The sequence below is a fragment of the Poromitra crassiceps genome, assembly GCF_964638095.1.
Source record: "Poromitra crassiceps genome assembly, chromosome: 12".
Taxonomy (NCBI): Eukaryota; Metazoa; Chordata; class Actinopteri; order Beryciformes; family Melamphaidae; genus Poromitra; species Poromitra crassiceps.
Window position 1 is genome coordinate 24693501 of NC_139632.1, and position 13754 is coordinate 24707254.

The 13754-nt window shown below is 45.2% G+C and overlaps 1 protein-coding gene across 1 annotated transcript in view; it reads right to left on the reverse strand.

Moving 5' to 3' along the window:
* Positions 1–13754, reverse strand: part of sned1 (sushi, nidogen and EGF-like domains 1) — a gene marked incomplete at both ends in the record, with an annotated part of 32955 nt that overhangs the window by 16621 nt on the left and 2580 nt on the right. The window contains 9 exons of the mRNA XM_083647284.1: positions 559–666; positions 757–804; positions 1237–1350; positions 1947–2060; positions 3190–3303; positions 3554–3679; positions 3783–3945; positions 4118–4258; positions 6127–6414. Of these exons, the coding sequence (XP_083503410.1) occupies positions 559–666; positions 757–804; positions 1237–1350; positions 1947–2060; positions 3190–3303; positions 3554–3679; positions 3783–3945; positions 4118–4258; positions 6127–6414 (1216 nt within the window). The remainder of the gene's footprint in view (positions 1–558; positions 667–756; positions 805–1236; positions 1351–1946; positions 2061–3189; positions 3304–3553; positions 3680–3782; positions 3946–4117; positions 4259–6126; positions 6415–13754) is intronic.

Here is a 13754-nt window from a genome sequence, read left to right on the forward strand (position 1 = left end):
AAAAAAACACTTCTTTCCTAAAACACACATAATATGACAGTCATCGACATAAATTACAATACGAAAAATATCAGATGCATTTCTCAAAGGAAGGTATAATAGCGCTGTACATATTTTGTGGACAGATTGATTATGCAAGCAGCAGCTGTGCTTTAAAGCAGTGCTATAGTGTGCTGCCATGGCCAGCTTCCAGACGCATGTGGCGGTGTGTCAGGGCGTGCATATTTCAACCGCTCCGTCTGAACAAATGACCTGAATACCAAACACCAGCTTTGACTCATAAAGGGGCCTTTTTAAGTCTAGACAAAGCACTTCCTCTTGTTGGTAAACTAATAAAATGCGCTATAAAACAATTATTCACAACATCAAGCGACTGCTGCTCCCAGGTTCCCGTAGTAAACTGGGCGAGGCCGTGTCAGTTTTGATAATTGCAATAATCCATCATCACAGCAGCCTCTTCCAGGGCAGAGGGCCAAATTCCTGTGGGATAGCACAGCTCCTCTTCAAATACCGCGGTCTGCTCTCTCTACCTGTCCCGCTGCCTGCACTAAGCATTACCTTCACATTTGTCGCCATAGTAGCCTGGACTGCATGTACAATTGTAGATTCCAGGGCTGATGTATTCGCAAATCTGCTGCTTCTTGCACTCTTCTCCTTCACAGAATACTGGAGATGGAAAAGCATGAAATAAAAAAGCCCTTTCGGAAAGAAAAAAAAGTCTGGCAGGGCTTGAACTGTACTTGCACTTGCTTTTACCTGTTTGATTTTCTGCTTGAGTTGAATTCAGCGGCAGCACCACCAACTCTGAGAGAGCAAGACAAGAAAGTGTCTTATGTGAGACTTGAGATCAATGCTTTATTTGATAGGTAGTTACAAGAAAATTGCATATACCACAGTCATAAAATGAAGGGAAGCCATCCCGAGCCTTAGTTCTGGCAAACCATTAAGAACCACATTCATGCTGAGGCTCTGAACACCGGAGATGCCACAAAACCTTTCAACCAATATACCAGGTCCCTACACCACAAACACCCGTTTCACTCTCAGAGAGGTACGTTAGCTTTCCCTCTGTGCTTGTTCCAGTTGGACAAATGTTATATTACAGGAAGCCAAACAGAGTGGAGAAAGTAGGACTTCCAGGCTATGTAAACATTTTCTATCAAGAACCATTTTTCCCGAACATGCTCCTTTACATGTACATGCTCTGGCACAATTCAACCAAACAGATGAGGTCACCTGTCTCACAGTGCGTTCCAGTGAAGGCCATGGCACAGAGGCAGGTGTAGTTGGTCACCTGATCGACGCATTCTCCTCCATTCAGACAGGGTTGGGATTCACATTCATTTATGTCTGCAGGATCCACAAAAACAGTCAAATTAAGCATCGGCGGAGCTATGCCAATACAGAAATATATCCAATCTAGATTCAATTTCACATCGGGACCTTCCTATCTTCATGTGGAAAAGCAAGAAGCTGTTGAGACACTAAGCTGGATTAAGAGCACTGAACTTCCCTCCTGCAGGCATCGAGTTTCACTGACCAGGTGTCTGGTATTAAGAGTAATCCGGTCTCATGCAGAAACAAGGATTCATGAACTGTGCAGGGCCCAATAATTTAATTCCCAAATGGCTCCAATTTCATCAACAATCACTCACAAGAGGGGGTTTGAATGCTATGAGGAAAGGTCTTCTTGGGGACGGACTTGAATTCAGTGAACTTTCTGTGTGGTTCATCGCTATACTTTGTAACCATAGGAAAAAAGCAATTTGCAAATCAATTCAACCATATCCTCGACTTGGACCATTTGTCCAGGTTGACTGGGAAACTCTCTATGGACGAAGACATCTGCCAAAAGACTGAGTTTGATGTAGAAAGCAGCAGAAAATATTTCCTCCGGAGAGGGATGCCCACTTTCCCCAAGCGAGACCCTGAGAAACTCCGCTCACCTGTCTCACACAGGACACCAGTGTAACCCGGCTCACATACACAGGTGAAACTTCCAACACCTTGTATGCACAGCGCGCCGTTGTGGCAGGGTCTGTCTTTGCACTCGTCAACGTCTGCAACAACACACAGAGAGACAAACACACTCGTCAACGTCTGCAACAACACACAAACACACAGAGAGACAAACACACTCGTCAACGTCTGCAACAACACACAAACACACAGAGACAAACACAAACTCGTCAACGTCTGCAACAACACACAAACACACAGAGAGACAAACACACTCGTCAACGTCTGCAACAACACACAAACACACAGAGAGACAAACTCACACTCGTCAACATCTGCAACAACACACAAACACACAGAGAGACAAACACACTCGTCAACGTCTGCAACAACACACAAACACACAGAGAGACAAACACACACTCGTCAACGTCTGCAACAACACACAAACACACAGAGAGACAAACACACACTCGTCAACGTCTGCAACAACACAATCACACAGAGAGACAAACACACTTGTCAACGTCTGCAACAACACACAAACACACAGAGAGACAAACACACACTCATCAACGTCTGCAACAACACACAAACACACAGAGAGACAAACACACACTCATCAACGTCTGCAACAACACACAAACACACAGAGAGACAAACACACACTCATCAACGTCTGCAACAACACACAAACACACAGAGAGACAAACACACACTCGTCAACGTCTGCAACAACACACAAACACACAGAGACACAAACACACTCGTGGAATATTTACTCAGCTGATTAATATATCTGCCACACCGCTCCCCTCACTCTGCAAGTATGTGCTGCTGGCTGTGAAAGGTATTAAGGAGGTTTGATACAGCTCCACAGGCTGGACTGTGGGAACAGGGACAGGGAAGGCCGGACCAAGACAGGCTCGAATGCTTTTTGTGGAAACTGCTTAATGTGGCGAAAATACTTGTACACGAGGGATCAGCATGTTTGTAAAAATGGCTTCAACAGCTTCTGGGGGCAACTGCGTTCACATTTGTCAACATGATTTTTTTTAATTCAAATTCTTGAGCAATTTCCACATGAATTATTCTACGGAGAATATACTAGATTAGAAGGAAATGAAGTAGGCTAATGCAAAATAAATAATAATAATGATAATGGATACGTATTCAGGATTTAGCTTGAAGGCAAAAAGGTGGTGGGGTGCATCAAAGTGTCTGTGGTACCTGTTTCACACAGAGTCCCAGTGTATCCAGGTGGACACTGACAGATGAAACTATTAATCTGATCTTCACAGGTGCCTCCATTCTGGCATGGATATGAGGCACACTCATCTACATCTATGGAGACAGGAAGAAATACAGGGTTGGTACAGAAGGTAAAGTCCATGGAGAATGCTAAAAATGGGCAAGAACCTGACACCGGTGCTACAAGCTAATGTGGCTAAAGGAAATCTCCTATCAGGTTGTCCCTTGGCAAGTCAGGTGAAATCCTATTCTACTAGTTTTCCTGGCCGATCCCAAGTGTGTGGCCAGGGCACACAGTGCATCAAGCCAAACAGAGCAGGAAGTGGTGTCAACCATAACTCACCGATCTGGCACCTTCGGCCGGTGAAGCCCGCTAAGCAGGAGCAAGTGAAGGAGGGGTTGCCTGTAATACAGTCATCGATGCACTGACCTCCGTTCAGACACGGGCGCAGGTGCGGGCACACTGAAGCTGCAGACAGGGGGCAGTGTGTGGTGTAAGGAGAAGCTTAAAGGCAGCAGCATCAAGACGAGGAAAGCATTTGAATAGCCGTTCACTTAGAATCAGGTCTCACCTGAGTCATTGCAGCCACCCACTTCCACCTGTGCATTGTCTATACGGAAGACCCATCTGCCAGGATAGCCCACGTTGGTCGTTCCCTCCACATCCACCACATCGTCCGTGCGAGAGCCAGGGATGTTGAAATAGCGCTTGCCATCGCCAGCATTGAAACCTGCCTGGGAAGAGAGTAAAAGAAGCAGACATCACAAAAGATCACTGAGTTACAGTTTAGACACGTGGTCAAATGTGTTGATATATTCATGGTAAGCAGATCACACACTGTACATTTGTGCACACTGTAATTATGCATGTGGCCATCACACAAACCATATAACCATGTGATCTTACCTGCGCTGCAATCCCACCCAGCCCAGCCAGGTCTCCTCCACTGCTGGCATGCATGCCTGTGGTCCAGGTGATGTTATTGTACTGGAATATAGTGAAGGACAGCTCTCCATCTGTGATGAGCACCACTTGGAAAGTGTTCACCTGCATATGAAGGAAACAGGTTTCGGGCAAACCACTGCTAACTTCCATGACAATTGATAACAATGCATGTATCTGACAGAATACTCATACTATAGTACAAACTGCGCCATCTCAGTCTTAGGCTTTAGACACAGTAGTCTCCTGTAGGCTTACAGTATGGTTGTTGGGGCAAAATTCAAGAAACTCCACAATAGGCTATCCCAGGACAGCCTTATTGGTAACACTTTATTTGGATAGTCCGCCAACAGTAAGGTGACCAGATTTCTGAAATGAAAATCAGGGACATTTCCAATTCGGCAATCAATATATCATTAAAATATCCAATGTTATAATCTATGAAATACAAAAAATGGACAATCCCTGTTTGGAAAGTTTGGAAAGTTTGGAGCGTTATTTAGCCCCCTTACTGACAAGCTAGCCCAACATGGTTGTGGCCAGGGGATGCCTTAGGTCCTCTAGTGTCATATGATATCAGTATTCACTCTAGCTTTAACAATGAGCCTGCTACAGCCTCTGAAAAACAGTAATCTCAGCCGCAGATGAGGAGTAGAAAATCGGGGACATTTTCGGGGACAGCTCCAGCCGGGGACAGGTCACCAAAAACGGGGACTGTCCCTGAAAATTGGGGACGTCTGGTCACCGCCGCCCAACAGAATGTCTACAGAGTATTTGTAAAATTTCACACTTCACAGCTCATTAGTTGACATTCAACAATTAAACTGTTTCACTTTGTCTGGAGATGTTTTAACAGCTTATCAGTTGAGATTCAACAAACAGATTTTGCTGTTTGCTTCCCATTCCACACAGAGAGGTGATGCACAATTGCTCAACTGACATGCGAGAAAGGCAGGCCAGTTGAGCAAGCGAGGCCGCGTAGTGGCCGAGTTGCATCTGCGAGCCTTTTAGGTCAGTGAAGAGTCCACAAAGTGGGCGAGACCTTGTGGGGAAACCAACAAGGGACAATATTGTGACTCGAAAACTCGACGTCGTCGTTCCGCAACTGTAATGGCGGCGAATGTTGCCGCTACTTCCGCTCTGGACCAGACAACAAGTTCAACAAAGAGGGAACAGACACACAGAGAACAGCGCTGCTGTCTATGTGCTGCCGTGGAACAATGAGGGATGGTAGAAATGAGCGATGAGAAGGAGGAGGGGAAGGAGGAAGACGGAGATGCACGGTATGCTATTTCTAGTCCAAGTAAAGTAGAGCATTTCTTTTAATTCATGAATGTATCAATGCTGAGACTTTTACTGTTTCTTGTGATCACAGATGCCATTAGGATGGTAACTCTACAGTCAAATAAGCTTCCCCCTGGGTATTTAAACCCCTAATGCTGCATTCCATTTAAACTGGGAGCTGGGGATTTCACGGTTCAAAGGTCATGAACTCCCCCTGTGACTTCACCTGTCCTCGGATTTTCTCTGCTGAACTCGCAGGAGCCTCACCCGCCCCAACCTCAAAAATCCAAGATGGCTCTCCGGGCTTCAACAGTAGTTAAAATCATAGTAAATACTGTTTATTAGCACTTTGATGAGTGCTAATAAACATTTAATGAGACACTCTTTGTGTCTCATTAAATCAGTTGTACACTTAGTACTGTCTAACTTCTATCTGTGTGGACATGTTGCTACAGTACAGTGTTTGTATGCACAAAATACCGTGAATGCGGTGTTATCAACTGTTATTGCTAACAATAGCTAGCCTGGCTAGAGCGAACCTGGAGCTACCCCTGGCTGGTTTCCCGCTTGTTTAAATGGAACGGCGACTGCAGCATATGTCAGGCCTAGTATGTTGCTGCTATTTCACAGTTGTAGTAGTTACATGGTAATAGTTACAGAACATAATAACATAATATGTGTGTTTGTACCGGCGTGCGGGAGTTGCCTCCAAAGAAAGTAACTTGGTGCCATGTAGAGATGAGGATCCACGTTGCGGTGAAGTCGGGGAATTCGGAAAAGTACATCCTGACATCATCGGTGGCCCTCTGCAGGATGGAGGGGTTCATACTCTCCCTGTAGAAGACTGTTCCCGCCCGCCGGTTGTCCACATCTGCCCAGAATGGTGCCACCACTCTTCGGTCCCCAGCGATTGGAAAAGCTACGGGTGTGAACTGAGACACTTCCCTCAGGAAAGACACGAGGCCATTGTTGTTTACCTAAGGAGGACATAGTTGGGAGTGAGGTTAGTTTGTACAGTCAGTCTCAATAGCTCACTCTTGGGATAAGCTTACGTTGTTAACACTGGAATTCTAAGCCAGTGGTTCTCAAACTTTTTCAGGTCAAGGACCCCTAAACTGACACAAATTAAACCCCCATTAGACCCCCATTTGATAAGATTTTGTCACATGGTCTCCCATCTGATAGGATTTTAGTTTCAGATCTTATTACAGAAAGTCTATGAAACATTCTGTCATTGCGTTACTTATGAATGGCATTATAGTGAAAATAAATTATTCCCCTTTTTGCTGGGAACCCCCGTGAAGCCCCTGTGGGTCCGTGGACACCACTTTGAGAACCAGTAAGCTACCCAAGCCACTCTTAATGCTATGAAACTGCAGGATTTGTAAGTGCTAAGGAGGAGAGGCGAAGGTGGACAGACGGAGGTATTCTGACCTTATGGCGCAAACGGCAGCATGGGGCAAGGGTCTCATAACGGATGTTTGCACTTCCCATGTAGCAAACAGACGCTAGATTTATTCTGTGAAATGACAGCAGCTGAGAAAACCCAGGTTTCCACCACTCACACACCTGCCAAGTCATCATACCAGGAAGGACATTCACGCTTTTTAAATCCTCAGATATCTGCCAACAGCAAAGTAACCAAATGAGTGATCCCATCCTCCTCCTGCCCACATATAGCCTCTGTGAGAAATGCATAGTCAGCACTGCTGCTATGGGACATGTTGAAGTCCTAAAAGATTACTGTTCAAATACAAAAAGTCGATTACAGGTGTTTATACATTTCAGGCATTTAGTTGATGCAGTTTTTTCCCCACGGATTAGTGCAGCAACCAGGACACATAGCCTTAATCCAACTCCTACCCGCAGACACGGCCAATTGTGCCTGTATGGACACCGACCAAGCTGGAGGTAACACGGGGGATCGAACCGGCAACCCTCATGTTGGTAGGCAGGGAATCTACCACTGCACTACCCGGACACAACAATAGCTGACGTTCTTATCCAGAGCAAATTACAGTCAGTGCAACAACAATTCCAAGATTGTATTACAGATTGTGTTACAAGCAAACAATAGTTAGGACTGCAAGTCTCAAAGCCAGTATTCAGACAAGAAATGTGACAAATATTTCTGTGTTGCTACAATGTTCACGTGTGATAAAGACGTGCTAGGGAACAAAAGGTATTGGAGAGATGGAGGTAATTAGATCAGACATGTGTAAATAGAGTAGGAAGGTATGGGATCAGACATGTGTAAATAGAGTAGGAAGGTATGGGAGAGATCAGACAGGTGTGAATAGAGTAGGAAGGTATGAGAGAGATCAGAAAGGTGTAAATAGAGTAGGAAGGTATGAGAGAGATCAGACATGTGTAAATAGAGTAGGGAGGTACAGTATGGGAGAGATCAGACATGTGTAAATAGAGTAGGAAGGTATGGGAGAGATCAGACAGGTGTAAATAGAGTAGGAAGGTATGGGAGAGATCAGACAGGTGTGAATAGAGTAGGAAGGTATGGGAGAGATCAGACAGGTGTAAATAGAGTAGGAAGGTACGGTATGGGAGAGATCAGACAGGTGTAAATAGAGTAGGAACGTATGAGAGAGATCAGACAGGTGTAAATAGAGTAGGAAGGTATGAGAGAGATCAGACAGGTGTAAATAGAGTAGGAAGGTATGAGAGAGATCAGACAGGTGTAAATAGAGTAGGAAGGTATGAGAGAGATCAGACATGTGTAAATAGAGTAGGAAGGTATGGGAGAGATCAGACATGTGTAAATAGAGTAGGAAGGTATGAGAGAGATCAGACATGTGTAAATAGAGTAGGAAGGTACGGTATGGGAGAGATCAGACAGGTGTAAATAGAGTAGGAAGGTATGAGAGAGATCAGACAGGTGTAAATAGAGTAGGAAGGTATGGGAGAGATCAGACAGGTGTAAATAGAGTAGGAAGGTATGAGAGAGATCAGACAGGTGTAAATAGAGTAGGAAGGTATGAGAGAGATCAGACAGGTGTAAATAGAGTAGGAACGTATGAGAGAGATCAGACAGGTGTAAATAGAGTAGGAAGGTATGAGAGAGATCAGACAGGTGTAAATAGAGTAGGAAGGTATGAGAGAGATCAGACATGTGTAAATAGAGTAGGAAGGTATGAGAGAGATCAGACAGGTGTGAATAGAGTAGGAAGGTATGAGAGAGATCAGACGTGTAAATAGAGTAGGAAGGTATGAGAGAGATCAGACATGTGTAAATAGAGTAGGAAGGTATGAGAGAGATCAGACAGGTGTAAATAGAGTAGGAAGGTATGGGAGAGATCAGACAGGTGTGAATAGAGTAGGAAGGTATGAGAGGGATCAGACAGGTGTAAATAGAGTAGGAAGGTATGAGAGAGATCAGACGTGTAAATAGAGTAGGAAGGTATGAGAGAGATCAGACATGTGTAAATAGAGTAGGAAGGTATGGGAGAGATCAGACAGGTGTGAATAGAGTAGGAAGGTATGAGAGAGATCAGACATGTGTAAATAGAGTAGGAAGGTATGGGAGAGATCAGACATGTGTAAATAGAGTAGGAAGGTATGAGAGAGATCAGACATGTGTAAATAGAGTAGGAAGGTATGGGAGAGATCAGACAGGTGTAAATAGAGTAGGAAGGTATGAGAGAGATCAGACAGGTGTAAATAGAGTAGGAACGTATGAGAGAGATCAGACAGGTGTAAATAGAGAAGGAAGGTATGAGAGAGATCAGACAGGTGTAAATAGAGTAGGAACGTATGAGAGAGATCAGACAGGTGTAAATAGAGTAGGAAGGTATGAGAGAGATCAGACAGGTGTAAATAGAGTAGGAAGGTATGAGAGAGATCAGACAGGTGTAAATAGAGTAGGAAGGTATGAGAGAGATCAGACATGTGTAAATAGAGTAGGAAGGTATGGGAGAGATCAGACATGTGTAAATAGAGTAGGAAGGTATGAGAGAGATCAGACAGGTGTGAATAGAGTAGGAAGGTATGAGAGAGATCAGACGTGTAAATAGAGTAGGAAGGTATGAGAGAGATCAGACGTGTAAATAGAGTAGGAAGGTATGAGAGAGATCAGACATGTGTAAATAGAGTAGGAAGGTATGAGAGAGATCAGACAGGTGTGAATAGAGTAGGAAGGTATGAGAGAGATCAGACAGGTGTGAATAGAGTAGAAAGGTATGAGAGGGATCAGACAGGTGTAAATAGAGTAGGAAGGTATGGGAGAGATCAGACAGGTGTAAATAGAGTAGAAAGGTATGAGAGGGATCAGACAGGTGTAAATAGAGTAGGAAGGTATGAGAGAGATCAGACAGGTGTGAATAGAGTAGGAAGGTATGAGAGAGATCAGACAGGTGTAAATAGAGTAGGAAGGTATGAGAGAGATCAGACAGGTGTGAATAGAGTAGGAAGGTATGAGAGAGATCAGACAGGTGTAAATAGAGTAGGAAGGTATGGGAGAGATCATACAGGTGTAAATAGAGTAGGAAGGTATGGGAGAGATCAGACAGGTGTAAATAGAGTAGGGAGGTATGGGAGATATGGAGGTCATTTAGGGGAAAGAGAAAGGCAGGAGAGAGGAGGATGTGAAATGTTGGTAATTTGATTGATAGTTTCTGAAATGCCATTTAGTAAGCTGAATATACGGAGAGAGGTTTTATATCAGAGATGTCACTTCATGTTAGAGCAGCCACTGAACTAACCCGTGAACATCCTGAGAAACACACTGCGTGGTGAGGAAACGTGTCTGGCCTGAAGGGCTGAATCCATGTGAAAGGCCTTCATTCATGCCCCATTTCTGCTTATTATCAGCAAGTGCAGATCCTGCCCACCGCGGCACCTCTCCTGTTTCTGCTAATCGCTGCACTGAACTTTGCCTTTCCGCATTCGGGGGCCAGGAGCATGTGACAGTGACAAAGCAACGTCAGACGGTTAAGGATTTTGCTCCCTGCATGTATGAAAACCATAATTTGGAGGACTTTGCTGTAAAAACAGCAGAGGAAGTTTTGTTTGGCCCGGCGCGGGGGCTCAGTTAATTTCCCGACCACAGCCTTCCCCTCTGCATCAGCGTGATGTGGTGAGAACGTGGCCGATGTGGGGAAAGAGACGGCCGTCTGCAGGGGCAGGGCCCGGGGGTCAGCCAGAGCGCCATCTGATAGCATGAATAAAACAAGAGAGGGCACAGGCCCGGATGAATGGAAGAGGAGAGGATGAACATCAAGCACCAACTTCCCACACCCACACGCCCGCTAATGAGAGAGCTGCGGTGGCAGCGGTCTGGAAGTCAACCATCTTACAGCGAAATTAGTGTAGGAAATCATGCTGAACACACTAAATAGAGTTTATACTCCAATACTGGAATATGTTTAGTCGCCTAATCCAATCTCTGGTAGCATCTGGAACTATTTAAACAAGTCTATTTCCTCCTGGTTGAGGAATCTTTTTAAATATGGGACTATTTTGACATGGACATGACCTGATTTCAAATGACTCTTGTATGACTGATCTTGGCGCTTTATCCTCTTGATCACATATTTTTCTTCTAATAAGAGCGAGAGTGAGCAGGTTCAGAGCTGCCTTGTGTTATGCTGTAATATGACCAAGGTCCCAATCACAAGGGAGAGGTACTATCAATCAACTTAGCAAGAAACATCTCTCTCCCTCCCTCCCTCCCTCCCTCCCTCCCTCCCTCCCTCCCTCCCTCCCTCCCTCCCTCCCTCCCTCTCTCTCACTCCTTCTCCCTCTTCCTCTCTCTTTTACTCTCAATGGTGCCACTTCACTCTACAACACCCTTGTTATTTTTTGGGAATTCTTTGCCGGATATATCCAGGGTTTTTCTTGGGTGGCTTTCTTTAGAGCCAAGTAATTTATGGACTAAAATAAACTTTCATCTGGGAAAAGTCAAGCCAATGCAAACCCCTAAATGAAAAAGGTGCCCGAGGATCAGCTCGGGAAAACATTCGCTTTTTTCTTGTCAAAAAGGAGGTTTGACCGTCACCTTGTCCAATTATCAGATGAGACCAAGGGAAGTGTCCTTGGTCTGTGCACTTGGCCTGAATGAGACCCAGGGAAGTGTCCTTGGTCTGTGCACTTGGCCTGAATGAGACCCAGGGAAGTGTCCTTGGTCTGTGCACTTGGCCTGAATGAGACCCAGGGAAGTGTCCTTGGTCTGTGCACTTGGCCTGAATGAGACCAAGGGAAGTGTCCTTGGTCTGTGCACTTGGCCTGAATGAGACCAAGGGAAGTGTCCTTGGTCTGTGCACTTGGCCTGAATGAGACCAAGGGAAGTGTCCTTGGTCTGTGCACTTGGCCTGAATGAGACCAAGGGGAGTGTCCTTGGTCTGTGCACTTGGCCTGAATGAGACCCAGGGAAGTGTCCTTGGTCTGTGCACTTGGCCTGAATGAGACCCAGGGAAGTGTCCTTGGTCTGTGCACTTGGCCTGAATGAGACCAAGGGAAGTGTCCTTGGTCTGTGCACTTGGCCTGAATGAGACCAAGGGAAGTGTCCTTGGTCTGTGCACTTGGCCTGAATGAGACCAAGGGAAGTGTCCTTGGTCTGTGCACTTGGCCTGAATGAGACCATGGGGAGTGTCCTTGGTCTGTGCACTTGGCCTGAATGAGACCACGGGAAGTGTCCTTGGTCTGTGCACTTGGCCTGAATGAGACCAAGGGGAGTGTCCTTGGTCTGTGCACTTGGCCTGAATGAGACCAAGGGAAGTGTCCTTGGTCTGTGCACTTGGCCTGAATGAGACCAAGGGGTGTCCTTGGTCTGTGCACTTGGCCTGAATGAGACCAAGGGAAGTGTCCTTGGTCTGTGCACTTGGCCTGAATGAGACCAAGGGGAGTGTCCTTGGTCTGTGCACTTGGCCTGAATGAGACCCAGGGAAGTGTCCTTGGTCTGTGCACTTGGCCTGAATGAGACCAAGGGGAGTGTCCTTGGTCTGTGCACTTGGCCTGAATGAGACCAAGGGGAGTGTCCTTGGTCTGTGCACTTGGCCTGAATGAGACCCAGAGAAGTGTCCTTGGTCTGTGCACTTGGCCTGAATGAGACCAAGGGAAGTGTCCTTGGTCTGTGCACTTGGCCTGAAACTTTCAACACAGCTCACCTGTATCTCCAAAAAAGGTTGGCCAAAGCATTCAAATCATTTCTGGAACATTGTGATGTAACTCAGCACAACTTTTATATGACATGGCACAACTATCTTTGCTTAATAAAGGAACCATTTATTTGGTAGAAATGTATCCAATCATGGTTTTAAATGACCAAAAACTCCCATTAGGGTCTGCAGATTTCAAAAAGACAGTTTTTATGTTACCTGGAATTTAATTTAAGTGCAATTTAAAAACCAAAATAAAGAAACAAAGTTGGTAAAACCAGCCTATTTCCAACTGAACATAGCTAATGAAAGCTCTGAAACTAGAAATGGGCACTTTAATAAAACGGGGTTGTGTTTTAATCTCAGGGGACATGGAGCACAAAGAGACATCATTGCATGGTGAGATAAGAAAAACTGTATTTATTTGTATTTATTTTAATACTTTTACGGCCTTCTCTCTCTGAGTGAGATTTTTTCCCATGGTGCACAGAGTGGTTCGAACATCTCTCATTCAAATCCACAGAGGAATAGGCAGAGGCACACACATACCGTGCACACACAGAGAGAACAATGAATAAAGCTTAATGTACACTTCATTGGGACATACATACTGCAGTGGTGAGTGAAATTGAGTGAGTGAAGTTGTGCAAACTCTGAAGATCTTCAGAAGAGCAGATGAACATTAGCAGATGTGCAAGCTGTGAGGAGTGCAGTTATAGTATGGCCTTGGCAGGATCCTCTCCAAACCTATTTGGGTTTCTTTAGTAGCTGGTTTCCAATCACAGGCAAGTGCAACATGAATCCATAACGTCTACTGGATCAATTCTATGTTACACCATGTAAACATTGCTACTGGCCTTAGAAAGCTTGCACTTCTCCACTGCCAATGAGAGTTTATCCATCTCCAATAAATGCGTTTGATCACAACCATCTACGCTCACATCTGCTTTGAAACTTGTGTTCTTTCCTCTCTGACCTCGGATGTCCTCCTTCATGTTCTTTACACTGGCCATCCGTAAGATTGGTTAATCCGTGAATCGCATCGTTTGGAAGCCCCTAAGACACTTTGCAGATACATCTGTGCTGTGTTAAAGTGATTGCTCATCTCTCAGATAAAGCAGCTGGACAGTTCCAGGGGGAAGACCCCTGCCATGTTATCTGAGGCATGGGAGGAGGGGGACCCGGAGGAGGAGGGAGCCCAGCAACATGCG